At 38.4% G+C, this 18,271-nt stretch overlaps 2 protein-coding genes across 4 annotated transcripts in view; one reads left to right on the forward strand and one right to left on the reverse strand.

Moving 5' to 3' along the window:
• On the forward strand, positions 1-16,839 carry LOC131248343 (thylakoid lumenal protein TL20.3, chloroplastic). Of its 3 annotated transcripts, none has more exons than XM_058248598.1 (7): positions 1-213; positions 375-549; positions 685-714; positions 7,308-7,414; positions 11,813-11,847; positions 13,329-13,457; positions 16,407-16,839. In XM_058248598.1, exons 1-7 carry the CDS (start codon positions 54-56, stop codon positions 16,596-16,598), a joined length of 828 nt encoding a protein of 275 aa, XP_058104581.1. In that variant the 5' UTR covers positions 1-53; the 3' UTR covers positions 16,599-16,839. The 3 variants fall into 3 exon arrangements, with proteins under 3 accessions (XP_058104581.1, XP_058104582.1, XP_058104583.1); XM_058248599.1 differs by having other exon boundaries at positions 387-549; XM_058248600.1 differs by having other exon boundaries at positions 75-213; positions 321-549.
• Positions 16,688-18,271, reverse strand: part of LOC131248342 (Golgi SNAP receptor complex member 1-2) — a 12,235-nt gene continuing 10,651 nt past the window's right edge. Inside the window, exons 5-6 of the mRNA XM_058248597.1 lie at positions 17,020-17,149; positions 16,688-16,934 (exon numbers count right to left, since the gene is read on the reverse strand). Of these exons, the coding sequence (XP_058104580.1) occupies positions 16,837-16,934; positions 17,020-17,149 (228 nt within the window). The 3' untranslated portion in view covers positions 16,688-16,836. The remainder of the gene's footprint in view (positions 16,935-17,019; positions 17,150-18,271) is intronic.

Consider the following 18,271-nt stretch of genomic DNA (forward strand, 5'->3'; position numbering starts at 1 on the left):
CATACATCCTCTACTCTCTCCCTACACATCTGCTTTCTTGGAAACCCTTCGTGATGGCATTCGCATCCGTGCTTCCCCTATCTATCAAGATCCCAACCGTCTATTCTTCTTCATTTCCTTCTTCTTGGATTAGGAATCCGCAGCTAGCTGGTTCCAGGTCCTTCGTCGTTATCTGCTGTTCATCACGCAAATCTCTCAATAACAGCGCTCTCCGTCAGTAACTTCTAATACCTAATCCTTTTTATCTTTATATTCAACAAACGCAAATCATATCCAATCCAATCCTCATAAATTCCCCAAACAGGGGAAAATACATACAGATTCTTAGATCGTTCTTATATAAAGAAAACAAAGAACTGAAGCATATTCGTCAGTGGACAATGCAGAGCCGAAGAAGTGGCAAGCACTTGTTTCGACGGCGTTAGCGGCTGCCATTATCAGCTTCAGCTCAGGAATGCCTGCCCTTGCTGACCTAAACAAGTACGAAGCGGAAACCCGCGGCGAGTTCGGGATTGGCTCCGCTGCGCAATTCGGCTCTGCTGATCTCAAGTTTGATTTCGACACGTCTTCTGTGTGTGTGTGTGTGTGTGTGTGTGTGTGTGTGTGTGTGTATTCCTTTCTGTTTCAGCTGACTTACTCTAATTGCTATTTGTCCTGAAACCCTTTTGTTCTTTATGAGCACAGGAAGGCAGTTCATGTCAATGAGAACTTCAGGTGAAATTTCTGCCCTTTTTTCTTTTTCTTTTTCCAGGTTTTATGTTCCACCTGTTTGTTCTAATTTTCAAATTGCTTATTTATTTATTTTTAAAATTTTGGTAACTATGGATTGTGTTTTTGGTTTCTGCTCTGGTAGTACCGATTGAATATTCTACGGGCCTGTTTGGATGCCTGTAAGTTCTTTAAGTTGTAGGTCACTTACAGGTGAAAGTCACTTACAGGTTATTGTTTGGATGTAAGCCGTAAGTCACTTAGAGGTGAGTTGGTTTTTATGTTTGGGTAACGTGTAAGTTGGTAATAGGTAAGAAGCTGTATATTCACCCGAAGCAGAGCTTGGAGTAGGGAATCATTCCAAAATGCTATAATCACATAAGAAATGTTGACACCAAATCTACCATTTTGTTAAGCCTATTTAGATGAATATTTAAGCCAATCCTTAGGCTAAATCAATCATCAAGTGGGTCATAAAAATGGGCCGAAGGATTCAAAATACCTACAATGTAGAAATCCTAGTAATACTAAGATGCTCCAAAACAAAAAATTACAAGCCAATGGCCTGGTACAACTCATTTGCGACTCACAAGAAGAAGAGAAGCATTGTACAATAGCTCTGGATTACTTAATCAGATGCCTGGTTAGACATATCTGTGTAATAAATACGCACTATTTGACCCCATAATATTGCAGGTGAGACCCAAATTTCAGTAAGCTAAGTTGATCATCTGATTGATCATCATGACCAACCTCTACAATATAAATGATCCTAGCCATCCAATTGGTGGCTTGTAAGTAAACAAATGCAGCACAGCAAATAGGGCCATGTATACTAGAGTTCATATGAATAATGTCTTGATGCTACAACTAGAATTCATGGCTTCCTAATCTAGACTATTGATCTGAGGGCCCCCACCGAGATGGGGCCATGTAAAAGGCATGTAAAAGGAGACATGATCAATTGCTTCAAAAGGTTGCATACGGACACAGGGGTAGTCCAATCAATTGATCTGGACATTTCCATCAAGTTTAGCCCACAATTAATGAACCACCAAAAAAAAAAAAAAAAAAAAATCACAAAATGACACTGGTCAAATTATTGTAAACATCCAGTCAATAGCCCAAAAAAATTCCAAAAAAATGGAGAATAAAGATTGTTTATGGAAATAATAGGCCCAAACAAGAATTTGAAACATCCATATGGAGGGACCATAGTTGATTGCTTATGGTTGTAAACAACCCCTTTGATTATACACTCCTAAACATGTCATCCATGGATGGGAAAACCAATGGCTACAAGAAAGAAGGCCAAGTTCCAGATCCACGTTGTCCATTAGTTTTGCCAACTCATTTTAGGACTTGGGCCCAAAAATGAAGCAAATCCAAATCTCAGGTGGGCCACTCCATAGGAAACAACGATGATTGAATGCCCACTAACAAAACTTCTTGTGGGCCACAAAAGTTTTGGATCAAGCTGATATTTATGTTTTCCATTCATCTAGGTATGTGTGACCTTATTAACAGATTGGATGGCAGATAAACATTAAGGTCTGCCCTAGGAAGTCTTTAATTGTGGACATTCAATTACCACTATTTCCTGTGGTGTGGCCCACCTGAGATTTGGATTTGCTTCACTTTTGGTCCCAAGCCCCAAAACGAGCTGGCAAAACTGATGGATGACATGGATATACCAAAAAAAGATATTAAGGTGGGCCCTACTGTCACAGCCTCACCAAATCAGACAGATTTTAAAAAAAAGAAAAAAGAAATCGTAATCCTAACCACAGAGAGGGAGAGGGGAAGAGAAAGGCACACAACGACCTTGATTGGGGAGAGGGAGAGGTGCATAGCGCCGTTGCAAACACACACACACACACACACACACAGAGAGAGAGAGAGAGAGAGAGAGAGAGAGAGAGAGAGAGAGAGCAATGGCTGCCGCTGGAGCTTTGCTGTAATGGAGGTGCGTTTCCTCCTCTTCCCTTCTGTTCGTAAATAAGACCATTGGCTTCTAAGTCCCTTACAGGGAAGTAACTTCTCACCCCCGGCCCTTGGAAGTCTCTTGGCAATTTTTCTTGTAAATGACTTAAATTTAAATGTGAATTTCCTCACCCCAAACACCACCTGTAAGTAGCATCCAAACAAGCCTGAAGCGTGCTTCTTTATTTTGTGTCGCTTTCCTTAAAATGTAAATAACAATATATTTGGTGTTGAATTAATTTGTGAATAGATAATTCACATCGATTTGGATGTTTGGTTGGACCGAATTGCAACAATTCGATTAATTATAGAGGAGGTGACCAGAATGGATGTGGGGCCATCTTAATTCATAATGATGGTCAGCCCTGGATTGCAATTCCTTGTGTTCCAAGCCAGACTTGAGACGGTCGGAATAGCTATCTGGAGGTTCGTTCCTCATTGCGAATGGGGCGAGGCAAGCCTTACTTGATCTAATTGAATGATAACCTAATTGAACGTCCAAATTCAGCTTTGATGTTGAAGTGGTTCGTTAATTTTTAATATAAGAAAGCAAATTAATGACCATTGTTTTAAATAACTATGGTATGTAGCGTAGCTTAGCCTTAACTCTACGTAGCTCATGAAAATAGCTTAAGTTGTGTGTAGCCTATGCTACATGATAATTTGCATATGCTACACACCACACGCTACCTAGCTCACATTACGAGTTATTTTTCACTAAAACATTAAAATCAATTAATGTTTTTAATGATTTGTTACATTTTTCTATTTTCAATAAAAAATAGTTAATCTTTTCTACGTTTTTAGTAAAAATATGATAAGTAACAATATTGGGTCCTTACTCATGGCTCAGTGGTAGACTCCCAAGAGTTTCAATACCGAGCTCATGGGTTTGAGTACCCATTGTGGTGTGTGTGTGTGTGTGTGTGTGTGTGGGGTGCGTGTGGGTGTGAGTGTGTGGTAAAAAAAAAAGAAGATAAGTAACAATATTAAATCAGTTTCGTTGCTCTTTCTTTACCGTTATACTTTCACCCTTTCCTATGACTTTAGGTTGCATTTCATTGCAGTAAATATCATAAATTTTGTTAAATTTTATTATTAATCATTCTAATTTTATGCAGAATATCATGAAATTAGTGTAGCCGAGCACATACTCACTAGGGTACATGATATGTAGCTTAGGCCTCACACTTCAGAGGGGTGAAAGCTATGCTACATGCTATTCAAAATTTAAAACATTGTTACTAAAACTATATCATATTTGAAACGCAGATGGTATAACCTTGTAGCTTCATCTCCTTGTTGGGAATAGAAACTCAACATTCACCAAATATTTTCTAAGCATTATTTTTGCCTAGGGTGTGTTTGAATGCGCTATTGAATTGAATTGAAACAACTGGTATAGCAAAGAGCCATTAAAGAAGTTGTAGTTACCATTCCTCTTCTTTGCAAGGTTGGTCCATGTGATGGTTTCTTAACCTCTAATTCAAAGGTTCGAGGAGTTGGTGCCAACATCTTAAAAAAATTTAAAGAAGTTGCAGTTTCCATCATTGGCATCAAATTCCAATTACCTTACTCTTAAGTTGGATGTAACTACAATTTTGAGGGCTATAAATACTTGTAAATGTTGTTGGGTCTTGCCATCACCGTTTGATAAAAAATGAATGTTTGTGAATTGTGATTGGATTAGCTTGTGCAGCCAAACACGCCTTAGTATCTTATCTTATGGTATACACCTTGTTATTCCTTGCGTGTGCTTCTCTTGCTCTATTGTTGGTTGTATATGTTTGTCTCTTTGATGCAACGTGTTTCTTGGCACTTGTATGTGTTGTTGTATCTTCGTTTGATTTCTTTTAATGGGATAAAAGAGAGAAGAGTTTAATTTTAACCTTCTCTTTAGGTCCGCCTTTTATACATTGAGCTCCTTCATTTCGCTTGGGTCGCCAAACCTTGCCTACTATACCACTTTGTTTTTTTGTGCATCAATTGTAGCTTGTTTTGTGGGGGCTTTCTTTGTAATTTGGTGCATCCTTCTGTGAACTTTCCTTTCCAAATGCAAAATTGATTCTTTAATGGGGTATCCTTGTTTGGTCCAGTGTTTATCATATCGGTATCACGTTACGTATTGCACCCTTGGGATACAAATACATATTGGTTATCGCATGGTTTGTATTGGGTAATGTATCGCACTTTTTGGGAAACATGGAGAAACATTGAGAAATTGGTCGAATTTTTCAATGAAACTTTAGGGATTGTTAAAAAAGACTTTAATACACACTTTTAAATCTTAACATCATTAAAAAAGTGCATATAATTGGCTTTCTTTGTATAGGGTCCTAAGCTATATGTTGTCTGACTAAACTGATGTTAAAAAAATGCAGCCAATTGACTGCTGATTGAAAAGAAAATTTGGCAATTTTTTTTAATTATTTTTTTTTTCAAAAAATCACAAAAAATACATGAATCAGTAGATCAAGCATCATACATGTTTGATTTTATGTTTGGAGTGTAAGATTGCAACTAATTTGGGAGAATCTGGGGAAATTTAAAATTTTCCCAAATTTGGACCTCCTATCGTCAAATTTTGAAATTAGAGTGTATGTGATGATGATTTCATCAAACACTCCTAAATAATGTGAAAATTGGCTCAATTGACCGTTGCTAGAAGTGAAATTTTGAAAAAATAAAAATAAAGTTTTGATAAGTTTTTATTACTTTCAATTTTTATTTTTTATTTTTTTTTTTCTGAAAAATAATGACAAAAACTTCATGAATCAGTAGATTAGGCATCATACATGTTTGATTTCATTTTTGGAGTGTAAGATTGCAACCAATTTGGGAGAAATTGGGCAATTTTCGAAATTTCTCCAATTTCTCTAAGTCGGACCACCTACCCTCAAATCTCGAAATCGAAGGTTCAAAACTTTGATTTTTCATGCAAAACATGATGAATCAAGAACTTCTAACATTTTGACACTAATTTTGTATGATTTACACAAAAAAAGGATTGAAATGCAAAAACACTCACTGAATGAGAACTAACCCAAAATCCAGAAAAATCTTGATTCGGCTTTGAAATATATATTTTTCTCCCAAAAGATTGGAAAAGCTGGATCGAAATCTACCTACAATCTGTTTAGAAGAGAGAAAATTGAAGGAAAAAGTGGGAAAAAAAAATACTTTGGAGTTTTTTGACAAAATAGGTGTGGCTCCTGTCGGGTGTTGGCGATATTTGTCGATACCAAGGATTTTTTTTCAAAGAGAAGTTTGCTGATATCTCGCGATACATTGACGATACCAAGGAATTGAGACATTCCAGCCTAGTTTCATATCACCCATGTGCGATACTGATAATATCGGCTGATATAATACTGTAATCACTGGTTTGGTCTGTGTAAGGTGGAAGTTGGTGTTAGTTTTCACTAAAAATTTTCTATATTTAACAAAATCCTTTCAGCAAAGTTCTTTAAAAAGCGCTGAAGATATTCAATACTGAAAGACCGTAGACCATAGTATTATCTGGGAACTTGTCTGTCCTTTGTTTATGCCAGAGTGTGCAAATAGAAACTCTTTCATGGTTATGGGTTATGTTATTTTTATCTTGTGTTAGTGGATATAATTCCCAGTAATTGGAGTCTTTGACCTGACCCACATCCTTTTTGGGTGGTGAATTCAGAGACATTGATGAGCATCACTTGTAGCTTTTAAGATCACATTTTCTTGTAGCTATAACTATTATTGTTTAACATCATTTGAAGCATTCACAATAACTGAAGGCAACTGATGGCTTTTCAAATTGTCTACATGTTGATTGAGTTAGAGCTGTCAATAGGTACGGGGACATGCGGGTATCTGATGGACCTGATTCGATTTTAACAGGCCCTGTTCCAACTTCTCAGACCGGTTTAGAAAAGGTCGGTTTCGGGTCTGCCATTCTGGACCCATTAAAAAAATCTGTATTCATGTTTGGGTTGGTTCCACATTCTTGGACCCAGTTAAAATTGGGATGGGCTGGGTCTAGTTCAATTAATTTTAATAGTAATATTATATTATTAAATATTTATTGATTACTGTAGCAATGGGATGAGGTTTGCTACACATGTGCCAAAGTGGTCCACGTGTGTGTGATCTGCTGCATCCATTTAGGTAGGCCTGAACATGTAAAAGTCCATATTTGATGATGACCCGAACAGAACCCAACTTGAAACAAGGTCCAAAGACCTGATGCATACCTGAAGCTGATTGGATCTGCATCTGGGTCCGGGTCTTAAAAAACCAGTCTTAGACATGATTGGCCCCAGATCCAACAAGACCTGAACCTGATCTGTTGACAGCCCTAGATTGAATTATTGCTTTATCATGTGGATGACAAAGACTGGGTGGAATTTGAAGGTTCCTTACAATGGTCCGTATAACTATAAATTAACAACTAATAATTTAGGAGGTATTCCAGCTCTGTTAACATTCTCAGACTTGAAATCTTCTCACCTGTATTACCTTTACATCAAAATTTTAGCTATATGGTGGTTCTCGTGAATTGACCTAGTTTATTGTACGCTTCTTTTAGAATTTGCTCTGGCAATGTTTCTGATAAATCTAATATATGGTCAATACAGACGAGCCAACTTCACCTCTGCTGATATGAGGGAATCCAATTTCAGTGGGTCCACATTTAATGGTGCTTATCTTGAGAAGGCTGTTGCATATAAGGCAAACTTTTCAGGTAACTTTTCTTTTAATCAGTAAGATGGATTTCAAAATTTTCAGGTAGCTTTCCTTAAATTCAAATATAATGTTCTGCAATATATGATATGGTGAAATATAACATTTGTTCAGTAACCTCAGAGCCAATACACTCTTTTTAGATAGTGGTGTCCTATTGTTTAGTTACGTTGGCATTCATTTGCCCTGCTGTGTTCCTCTATAGGAAATCATCTGCTTTTAGGCATTGAATAAACAAAAGTCTGTGGAAATTGTCAATGTCTAGAGAAACCCACGCGAGTTCACCCTTGTAATGTGGTTATGCAGATGAAAATGGGGGTGGAGGTCTGAAGTGGTTATGCAGCAAAAGGGTCCTTTATACCATTCATACTGACATTCCTCTTATGCCTTTTGCTGCTTATGCAAGTCCCTCAAACTTAGTCTATTGAGGGCCTGTTTGGAACGTGGGATTAGGTGGTATGGAATTGCATTTGGTCCCATGCAAATTCCATCTGGTGTTTGGAAACAGTGGAAAGGATTGAATTAATCTAGGTATCATATGATCCAGTCCCAACAGTAGATACTGTGGGTTTCTGGTGGATTTTGAAATCCACGACATCTGTGGGCCCCACATTGATGCATATGTTTTATCCACGCCGTCCATCCATATGCGCCCCTTACACATGACATTCAAGTTGCATGTGTACATGTGATCGGCATCAATTGTGAAATCCAGTCTGTTGATTACAATTCCATGGTCCACCAAATGCAGGTTTCACTTAATGCAATGTTTTTTCCAAAGAAAGATTTTGATCCCAAACGTGGTATTGGATGGTTAAAATACCATAGTATTTCCAGACATGCAATCATCGTGCAATAATGGTGTTAATTTCATTTAATGTAATTTCATACCATTTAATCCCGCATTCCAAATACGTCCTTATATTATGAAACTAAAACTATGCTATTTAGCTGTAACTTAGACACATACGTGCAGATAATATAATTGTTGTGAAAATATATTAATATGTGACTTTTTTTTTTTTTTTGAAAGATGACGATTATATTGAAAAAGGAAAAGGATTACAGCAAAAAAAGCCTGTTGAGATAGCTGACAAAATTAAACGCCTAAGAAAAGAAAATCACAGCCCTTTAGAACATCAACATGAGTGGCCCACTCTATTAAACTCCGCTTTGCCTTTGACGAGACCACCCCTGCGAGATTGGAGATATTCCTAAAATATTTGTTGTTCCTTTCTTCCCACACCGACCACCAAACTGAGAGAATGACCATCCTCCATATCTTCATTCTAACCTTCCCCATATGAACCCCATGCCACGCTTGAAGGAGAAATTAGTCTCACGCAAGAAGCACCAACTAATATTAAACCGAAGCAGGAAATTTGACCATATAGAATGAATGAAAGGGCAATGCACTAACAGATGGTTGATAGATTCTTCTTGCCGCATACAGCATAAGCAAATGTTGGGAAGGATCATCCCTTTTCTCCTTAGATTGTCCACGGTTAAGATTCTCTTTTTCCCAACTAACCAACCAAAAACGACGATGTTAGGAGGAGCTGCATATTTCTAGAAGGATGAGGGTTGACTAGAATCAGACTCGGGCAGTTGAAGATGCATCTGGTTGTAAAGAGATCGGACGGAGAATCTGGAAGATTTATCTGGTCTCCAAATAATGCTGTCTACGGAAGAGAGGATAGGAAAAGTAGCATAAATGCAATCCAGGAGATCAACAAATTCAGGGATCTCCCAGTCTTGCAGATTCGTTCTGCACGTCACGTTCCACACAATCTTTCCGTCAGTCACAGAATAACAATCAACCACACAAGAATCTTTTCTAGAGGCGATGAGGAACATGTTTGGGAATCATGTTTTAAGAGGCAAGTCCCCGACCCAAATATCTTCCCAAAAGCGAATTTTTGCTCCGCTACTAAGAGCAAAACCGACACTGGAGAGGACCTCCTTTTTCATCTTCAAAATGTCCTTCCAGATTGCCGACACCCTGTAGGATGACAAATCCTTATTCCACCAACCACTGGCTGATCTCCCGTAGTTATACTTGATAATGGAGTTCCAAAAACTCCCATCTTCGGCCCCAAGCCTCCAAGTCCACTTGCCAAGTAAGGCTCTATTCATAGCTCTGAGATCTTTAACCCCTGCTCCCCTGTCAGAGGTATGAAGACACACCTCAGTCCAGTTAAGGAGATGAAACTTCTTTTTTTCTTCCTTGCCGTGCCAGAGAAAATCCCGCCTTAATTTATCGAGAATGGCCAACATCAAAGTCGGGCATTTGAGAAGAGACAAAATATATTGGGAGATTTGAGAGAGCTGCTTTAATTAGGGTGAGGCGACCACCTAATGAAAGATATCGGCACTTCCATCTAGCAAGATAAATTTGAAATCTGAATATGACTTTCTCCCACAGTCTTTTAGGCGGCGGACCTAAGCATAAGGGGAGGCCCACGAAGGATGACGGTAAGAAAGTCGCGGAACAACCGAATGGTTTTGTAAGAGATTCAATCTCCTCTCTTTCCATATTAATACCGAAAAGCTTGGATTCGCCAAATTAACTTTTAGCACTAAAACTGTCTCGAAGCATCAGATAGTGGTTCGAAGGTTATCCACCTTATCTGTAGTAGCTTCGGAAAAAATTAAGGAATCATCCACACACAGAATATGGGAGATCGGGCTGGGCATGCCTTTAATTTTGATCCCGCTTAAGACACCCTCTGATTGTCCTTTGAGTAACATTCTAGACAGCGCCTCTGCAACAATAAGAAATAAAAAAGGGGAGAGGGGGTCTCTTTGCCTTAGACCTCTTGAACCCTTGAAGAAGCCTTTAGGAGAACCGTTGAGAATGATTGAGAAGTGAGCCGACCCAATGCATTCTCCCATCCAAGCTCTCCACTTTTCCCCAAACCCCATCCGATTTAACATATACTGCAGAAAGCCCCAGTCAACATGGTCGTAGGCCTTTTCTATGTCCAACTTGCAAACAATATTCTTCGAACCAGATCTGGAACTAGAGTCCAGACATTCATTAGCGCTGAGGGCTGCATCCACGATCTGTCTGCCTGAGATGAAAGCACACTGATTACCTGAGATAATCTTCCCAATTACCTTCCTTAATCGGCCTGCCAGCACCTTTGCGAGAATTTTGTAGGGCCCTCCCAAAAGACTAATTGGCTTGAAGTCTTTGAGAGAGGCAGCTCCGGGCATTTTCGGGATTAGAGATATGAATGTGATCCCTAGATCTTTAGAAATCCTGCTTCTACTGTGGAACTCATATAGAAAGTCCATCACGTCTTTATGAATCACCTCCCAAAAGAGTTGGAAAAATATAATAGGAAAGCCGTCAGGACCTAGAGCCTTTTCACTAGTGAGGGAGTCGATTGCCTATTTAACCTCTTCCACAGAAAAGGGGGCTTCTAACATGTCAGCCTCCACAGCCAAGATACTATCAAACTGGAGGGCATCCAGAGATGGCCTACGCCAATCTTCTCCCTTAAGCAAGGAACTGTAGAAAGAAACCATCTCATCTGCTATGGCGTCTTTATCTTCTATCCGAATCCCATTCACCATTATCTTCTATCTTAATATGTAACTTTTAGTTCAAAAAAGCATAAGATCATGTATCTAGATGAATATGAATACATTAAAATTAGATAAGGCATCACCACCACCATCATCTAATCCTTATCCAAACTAATTGCGGTTGACTGCACAAATCCTATTCTGCCATTCCACTCTATCAAGGGATTGGAATGTCATATTTTCAGGATTCATGATGAAAACTATGGCAAAAGTTTCACACTGGCTACCAACTTTATGCAACCCTCCTTAATCTGGTCTTGGGACTGGCAATGGGAGCACAGAACTCCCAATAATCTATCTCATAGGTTGATTAAAATTAGATAGGTAGTATATGATAATTGCTGCTTACAAGAGAAAAAGGATTTTAAGGGTTTTTTTAAAAAAAAATCTAATTGCCATTCCAATGTGCGTCAGATCTGTTCTGATATTGGTTCTGGAGTGGCAGAATTTTTTGTTTTCTTTAAAGAAAAAGGGTGTCCATGTTACAAGGTGCATTTCAAGTTTTAGATCCCACCTTCAAACACAGCTTACCTATCAATAAATAAAATAGAATAAAACAAACATCAAATACATTTCAATGTTTCTGTTTTGCATGCTGCCTCGACATTATTCATCTTATATAAGTTGAATTCGATATTGCATACCATGCAGTTGGCTTGTAACAAAAATTTTTCTTCTTCTTTGGCTGTTTAAGTGGGGATGTTTCTGGCCCTTGGGCAACTGTTGACTAGCTATGTTCCTGTTGCTTCTTATTTCCCACTGAAGTAGTCCTTAACATTTCTACCTTTGTTGTTATGTTTTATAGGTGCGGATTTGAGCGACACGTTGATGGATCGCATGGTAAAGAAAGTGAAATTTCACTAATACATCCATATTCCATGCAAATGAGTTCAAATTGTTGCCTCATTTTTTTCCTGTTTGCATGCCCCTAGAGAACATGTATTGTGTAAGCAAAGTGTTGCATGGATTAGATGCATGAGTGATTATATGGTCCTGCTTATCAGCAAAGCATATGGTTTGCTGACGCTAATGATTCTGTACATGTAGCACATGCTTTGGTGATCCAAACTTTTTGGCTAGTGGGCCCCACCTTGGATAATGAATGCCCTGGAGATCTCCCAGATCAGAAGATCCTAACCCTTTTTATCCTGCCATTTTTAATGTCCAAAGAGGAATTTTGCTGTATTTTTCTCTCCTTTTTTTTTTTGTAAAAAAGGTTAATGGATGTTTTATTAAAGGCCCACTGACAAAAACTGGCAAGAAAAGAATACAAGAAAGAGGAAAAGAAAGGCTATAAAGCCAATTTCTTCAAAAGAGAAGCCCACTCAGAAACGAGGGCCGAAATATGGGCTATAACCATTTCCACAGAAGAAGAAGAATTTCTAAAGCAACGACCATTCCTCTCTGTCCAAACTGCCCACCACACCGCCGGGAGGGATATGTGCCAGCGAGCCCCGTCCTTGATAACCAAACCTCCTCTGTGCCAAAGCCCACAGAAGATCCTTAACATTATCAGGCATAGGCCATGATTGAATGAAGAAGGAAATGACATACGGCAGTTTGGAAGTGAAGGGGCAAGAAATGAAAAGATGATTGATTTGTATTGATTTGTAGGATACCCTATTGAAGGGTCGGAATCTTCCAGTCTTGAAGATTTCCAGGGCCTTCCACCCATCAGATCAATGGTTTGGATCATGGAACCATAATCCTGTGGGTCAGCAGACTATACACATACTGATGTGCAAGAAGTTACAGTTCCTCCTGAGTCTGATATAACAAGGTCGAGGCCTATGCATCCATGGATCTGTTGTATCAAAGAAAGAAATGGGTGTTCATGAGCATTCTGCTATAGGTGACTGGAGCTAGTGCTCCCTGCGTAGGCTCTATGCATATAATGGGGTGTTTTATGTAGAACCAAGTACCCAAAAGATCCAAATTCCTGTCACAGTCAAATAATCAATTGCATGGTACACATTCAATCTCGAAGCACGGGAATTCACTTGGATGTAAACATTTAATAGAAAATATTGACTGCGTGTGGTTTGGACTTAGAATATTGATTGTAATAGGTCATTTATCATGAGCCAAATTGCCGAGCTGGCATAGTCAAACCTTTGCAACCTAAGCTTACAAAATCTATGTGTGTTCTAGAAAATAAGCATGTTATATAATGTAGAACGAAGAAATTTGCATATGATATATTTTTGTGATTATTATTATTATTATTATTATTATTATTTTTCATATTTTTGTGATTTTTATTTTTTTTTCCGGGATACATTGTGATCATGAAGATGAACTTTTGAAATCCTTTTTCCCAGGTTCTTAATGAAGCAAACTTCACAAATGCTGTGCTTGCTAGATCAGTTCTCACCCGGAGTGATCTTGGGGGTGCAATCATCGAAGGTGCTGATTTCAGTGATGCTGTTTTGGACCTTCCCCAGAAGCAGGTATTATGTGGAGAATGCAGGATTATTTTTCCCTTTGTTTGGTTAACATGCTAAGTCAAACTCGAGTAGCAAGTAGAAACAGGGTTCATTACTGGGATGTGTGTCCTGTGGCCCACTCGAACCAATCAAAGTGCTTGTGGGGCACTTTTTTATTGCAAACCAGGGTAAGATTATCACTTTTAAAACATTAAACTGGGGGGTTAATTGATACTCTTGTAGAATGGTGATGGTTGATACAAAAACACTCTGAAATTATACAGGTGGCATTCGTTAACTCACGTTAAACTACCGAAATTGTGGGAGCCACTGTAGATAGGTCATCTTCCGAAAATCAGACTGATTGAACAATCATAACCTCTGATTCATGGGCACTTGTTTGCTGAATTCAGACCATCAGCTATTTTTCATCTTAGCCGTCCTATAAATGGCTACCAATCAATTAGGTAAATAATAAAGTCAGTGTAGATGTATGGTACCTCTAAAGTGAGGTTCACTGTTTGGACGGTTTACATTGAGTTACTTGTATACCACTTGTACTGAGTTTCAGTGCCTGTATTTCAACCATGACACTACCGGAATATCAAAGGTATTTTTTTAGGAGAATACATTCCATAAAACATGAATGAATAAATACGCCTTTACATATTTACCCCTAAATCTAATAAATACATTTGTACTCCTATTTAACAAGGCTTTTCAGTAAATCACTAATACAGTTTAAAGTTTTTTTATTTTTTGGTTTATCATCCCACTTGCATATAGCACAAACCATGTCCAATGCACACCTCCACATATGCTACTATGATACACATGTGAGAGATCTAAGTTGTCCATTAGGTAGACAGGATTTTGCCTTGGCCTAAAAAATAAGGCTAGTCCACTCAGTAGGCCAGCCACGATGTATGGAACAAAACCATGGTTGAAAAAGAAATTAGCCGATGGCACATATTCAACATGCACATCTGGGTGACAGTTTATCAGGTCACCCTGATTCTTTAGCCAATGAATCTAAACATCAAGGCCTAGTTAATGGATGGGTGGATCTCTCACACATGCTACATTGGCACATGGAATACAGGGAAGTGGAGCACAATGTGCCCATGCATGTAGGAAGACAACAGACAATAATAATAATAATGATGATGGTGGCGGCGGTGGCGGCAGCTTTCAGTTTACAGTGCTATGGTTTTCCAATATAAGTGTGATCTTTTAAAATCAATGTTATTATCTTTATTATTGTCTAAGGATATTAATCATTCACAATTATTTAAAGTGGTTTAGGCTGTGGTTGGTTGCACCAAATATCATGATACACTGAATTTGACTGATTAATCATGAAATATCATGATATTTGGTGCAACCAAATGCACCCTAAGCATTATAGGAAGCTTCTCTTAGTTGATGTTTCAATTTCTGTTCCTTGTGCATATCACTGCCACGTGCCAAAATGAGACCATATACTCAGTTCTAAAACTTGTGACTTTGACTCGAAATTCCATGAGCCAGCTAGACTCCCCAAGATTTCTAGCTGAATCACTAGGAAACCTGCTGGTGGGTGTGGCTTGTTCTCGAGTTGACTTGTCGACTAGGCTGACCCAATGCTACATGCAGCTGCTTAAAGCTAAGTCCCTCGCTGGGTGAACTCTTTTCTTTTCTTTCTTCTTTAATAAAAGACTAGGAGATTGTGAGTTTTGAACTCTCAACTGCAACTAAAGCAAATATCTGTAACAGACGCACCAAGAGCAGGATTGTTCATTTTGCTATTTTATATATGTTAAAATCAACATAACCATTTTAATATTTATACCTACTATAAATATTTTTAATGCAATTGCTCTGAAGTCACCCAAGCTTTCTAGTCGGAGTTGCTTTGTCAAGTTTCTAAACTATGCTTCCTTTGAAGGATTACTTGCTTGTAGGGACACTAACTGATTAGCAAGATCTATTGGCGGGGCAGGGCTGGGCCTGGGGTTGGCTTCGTCCTGGATTTTGAATTTTTTGGGCTGGGCCAGGCTAGGCCCATTTTGGATTTGGATTTTGCTTGCCCTGGGCCTGGCCCATTGGCAACCCTACCTAAGGGGTTCTATCTAGAAGAACGATTATCTTAAGAAATCAGTATTTCTTTCTTCTTTTTTCCCCCCTTCGATTTTGGAGTTTTGGTCATGGATTATTTGAAGTAATCAGTTACTGACTTGGTTCAAGAGTTTAATACTAGATTTTGTTTGATTCAATTGTAATTATCCATAATTATCTACTGTTTTTGATACAAGAAAGAGAGACCTTTATATATATATATAGACTAGAGATGCTTGACAGTGTTTATCTTCCATAAAATGGATAATTACTTTCTATTAGTTATCCAGATGCCACTGTTTCAACTGTAATTTTATTTTATTTTATTTATTTATTTATTATTATTTTTAACTTCATAGTAATTTCACAAGTTCTAGGCAAACTGACCTTGTTACTTTTGCCCCAATGCCATTTTCTTTGGATAGTAACCAAATGAATTGCACTCTTAACTCATATCTACTGAGGTTGCAACTTAGTTGATCCATACACGATTGACGGAAACCCATTTTGGGTCAGGTTGTCAAGGTCCTCGGGTTGGAAACACCAACCCAATTTCAAATTCAGGTTGGGTTCAAGTTGAGCAAATTTGGGCCAGGTTAGGTCATGCTGCAAAAATCACTTGTGGTTGGGTCAGGTCAGGTTGGAAATTCGGGTCGAGTCCTCTTGAGGTCAGGTTCGGCTTGAGTTGACCATTGACCTGACCCAACCCGGCCGAGTTGCACCCTTATTATCTGCTTCTTGTATTTTAGCTTCATTATAGCCAATGAGAACCCAATGCCCATTACATGTGCAGCTTTTAAAGGAATGAACGTACTATATACGCTTAGCATTTTCTATCTAGTTTCATTCAAATTGTTTATATGTTCATGCATGCAGGCTTTGTGCAAGTATGCAAGCGGGACAAATCCCATAACTGGGGTCAGCACAAGAACAAGTCTCGGATGTGGAAACAGTCGCCGTAGTGCCTATGGTACCCCATCTTCACCACTGCTAAGTGCCCCACCAAAGAAACTGCTTGATCGGGATGGGTTCTGTGATCCAACCACTGGCCTCTGTGATGCCAAGTAAGCTGAGCTCAATACCACAAAATTCCAGTACAATTTGTATATAGCCGCAGGGCAGAGAGAGAGAGAGAGAGAGAGAGAGAGAGAGGGGTGTAAGGTGTAATTGTTATATTCCCTATCTGTTGGCAACCCTATATACTGTAAATTCATCTTTGTTGAGGCATTGCAAAAATGAGTTGTCTTAGTCTTTTATTTCAAGAAAATTGCAGACCCAAATCTACAAAAACAGATCCTCATTTCGTTTACTTTGAAAGCCAGTAGATGATAAGGAACAATGTGCAAGCGGCAATCACTGCAGCGAGGATAAGGGTGTCTCTGGAACGCTTCCTTTTGATGGCACCTGCAAGTGCATGAGAAGTGTCATGCCCTGCTGTCTTTAAGAAAGCAAACATAGCAAGTAGAAGGAAGTTGGAAATGACAAATACCTAGAAGGCCACGAATTACAGGAAACTTGTCACTCAGTTGCTTGACTTTCCCTTGAACATCTCCGAGCAGAGTCCTCTGAGAGCCTAGCACAAACCTCGTCGTTTGAGCTTGACTAATGACATCATCAATCTGCAAAAAAGTGTGGTACATTAAAATTTTAGTAGTAGAAACTCGATGGAATATTCCATAATTAAGTCTATAGATTGTAGTTTGATGGATCTCCTTTACTAATCAAAGTAGAAAGGCTGGCAAGATGCCAATGCAGTCATAGATTATTTTGTATATCCAGATGCATGATAATAGAAACTCCCTATTTGGATAATGAAAGCACGATCACCTACAAGAACAATCTTACATGCAATCAACTTCATCTTCCAAGATCCACTACTCACAGAGAGGAGGTTACGCAAGTCAGTTTTCTGCCAGTGATAGCAGCTAAGCCAAATGGGCACAACGAATGAAGAGAACGACCGAAACAAAACATTACATGGGAAACATTTCTAGAAACAGAACATGAAATGCTCCCTGTTTTCTTTTTCTCAACTATGTCCAATGTGCTTATGAACACAATTAGTAAAACTCCATATTTAGAGAAAAAAACATATATTTTCTTTAATATTAACAACTCTGTTATTTCCAAGTCTCTGTCTCGTTAGATGAGCTGGTAGAGACTGTAGTAGTGTGTGTGAGTGATCCAGGATTCAATCCCTGATAGTGTTCCCTTTCAATTTAAAAAATAATAATAATAATAGAAGTCGTTATCCAAGGTTGTATAAAATAAGAGACATTTTTATTATTATTATTTTTTCTCATATAAAAACTCACTTCATTAAAACAGTTAATTATTGAGGGTGATTTAAAGATGAATGGGTGTCATCATATCAATTGATAGAATAAGCGGAATGCGGGAAAGTTCAGTGGAAATGGATCAAATTATATGGCATTATGCGGAAATAAGGATTGGAGAGGAATGAATGACATTAACTCTATTTGATTACTTGTCAAAATTGGTATGCACAAAGAAGTAATAAATAATCCTCCTACTTACTTTTTTATGCAAGTACATGCGTAAATAGTTTTTTCACTCACGTTTTTAGTCGAAACTGGACATGAATTTTCATCCTCTGATTATTATTATTATTATTTTTTCCTTTTTCCTACCATTCCATTTCTTTGCATGGATTTTTGACAGTTTTACAGGACAGAAACCAAATTAGATGTGAACATTTCCCTACCATTTTTTGCCAATGG

Source organism: Magnolia sinica, chromosome 6, assembly GCF_029962835.1.
Source record: "Magnolia sinica isolate HGM2019 chromosome 6, MsV1, whole genome shotgun sequence".
NCBI classification, from domain to species: domain Eukaryota; kingdom Viridiplantae; phylum Streptophyta; class Magnoliopsida; order Magnoliales; family Magnoliaceae; genus Magnolia; species Magnolia sinica.

Bases quoted from the DNA above. Each gene is read 5' to 3' on its own strand.
- LOC131248343 (XM_058248598.1), top strand. From the start codon at position 54: ATGGCATTCGCATCCGTGCTTCCCCTATCTATCAAGATCCCAACCGTC. The intron at 550-684 runs GTTTGATTTCGA...TTATGAGCACAG, and splicing joins TTCGGCTCTGCTGATCTCAA to GAAGGCAGTTCATGTCAATG. The intron at 715-7,307 runs GTGAAATTTCTG...TGGTCAATACAG, and splicing joins CATGTCAATGAGAACTTCAG to ACGAGCCAACTTCACCTCTG.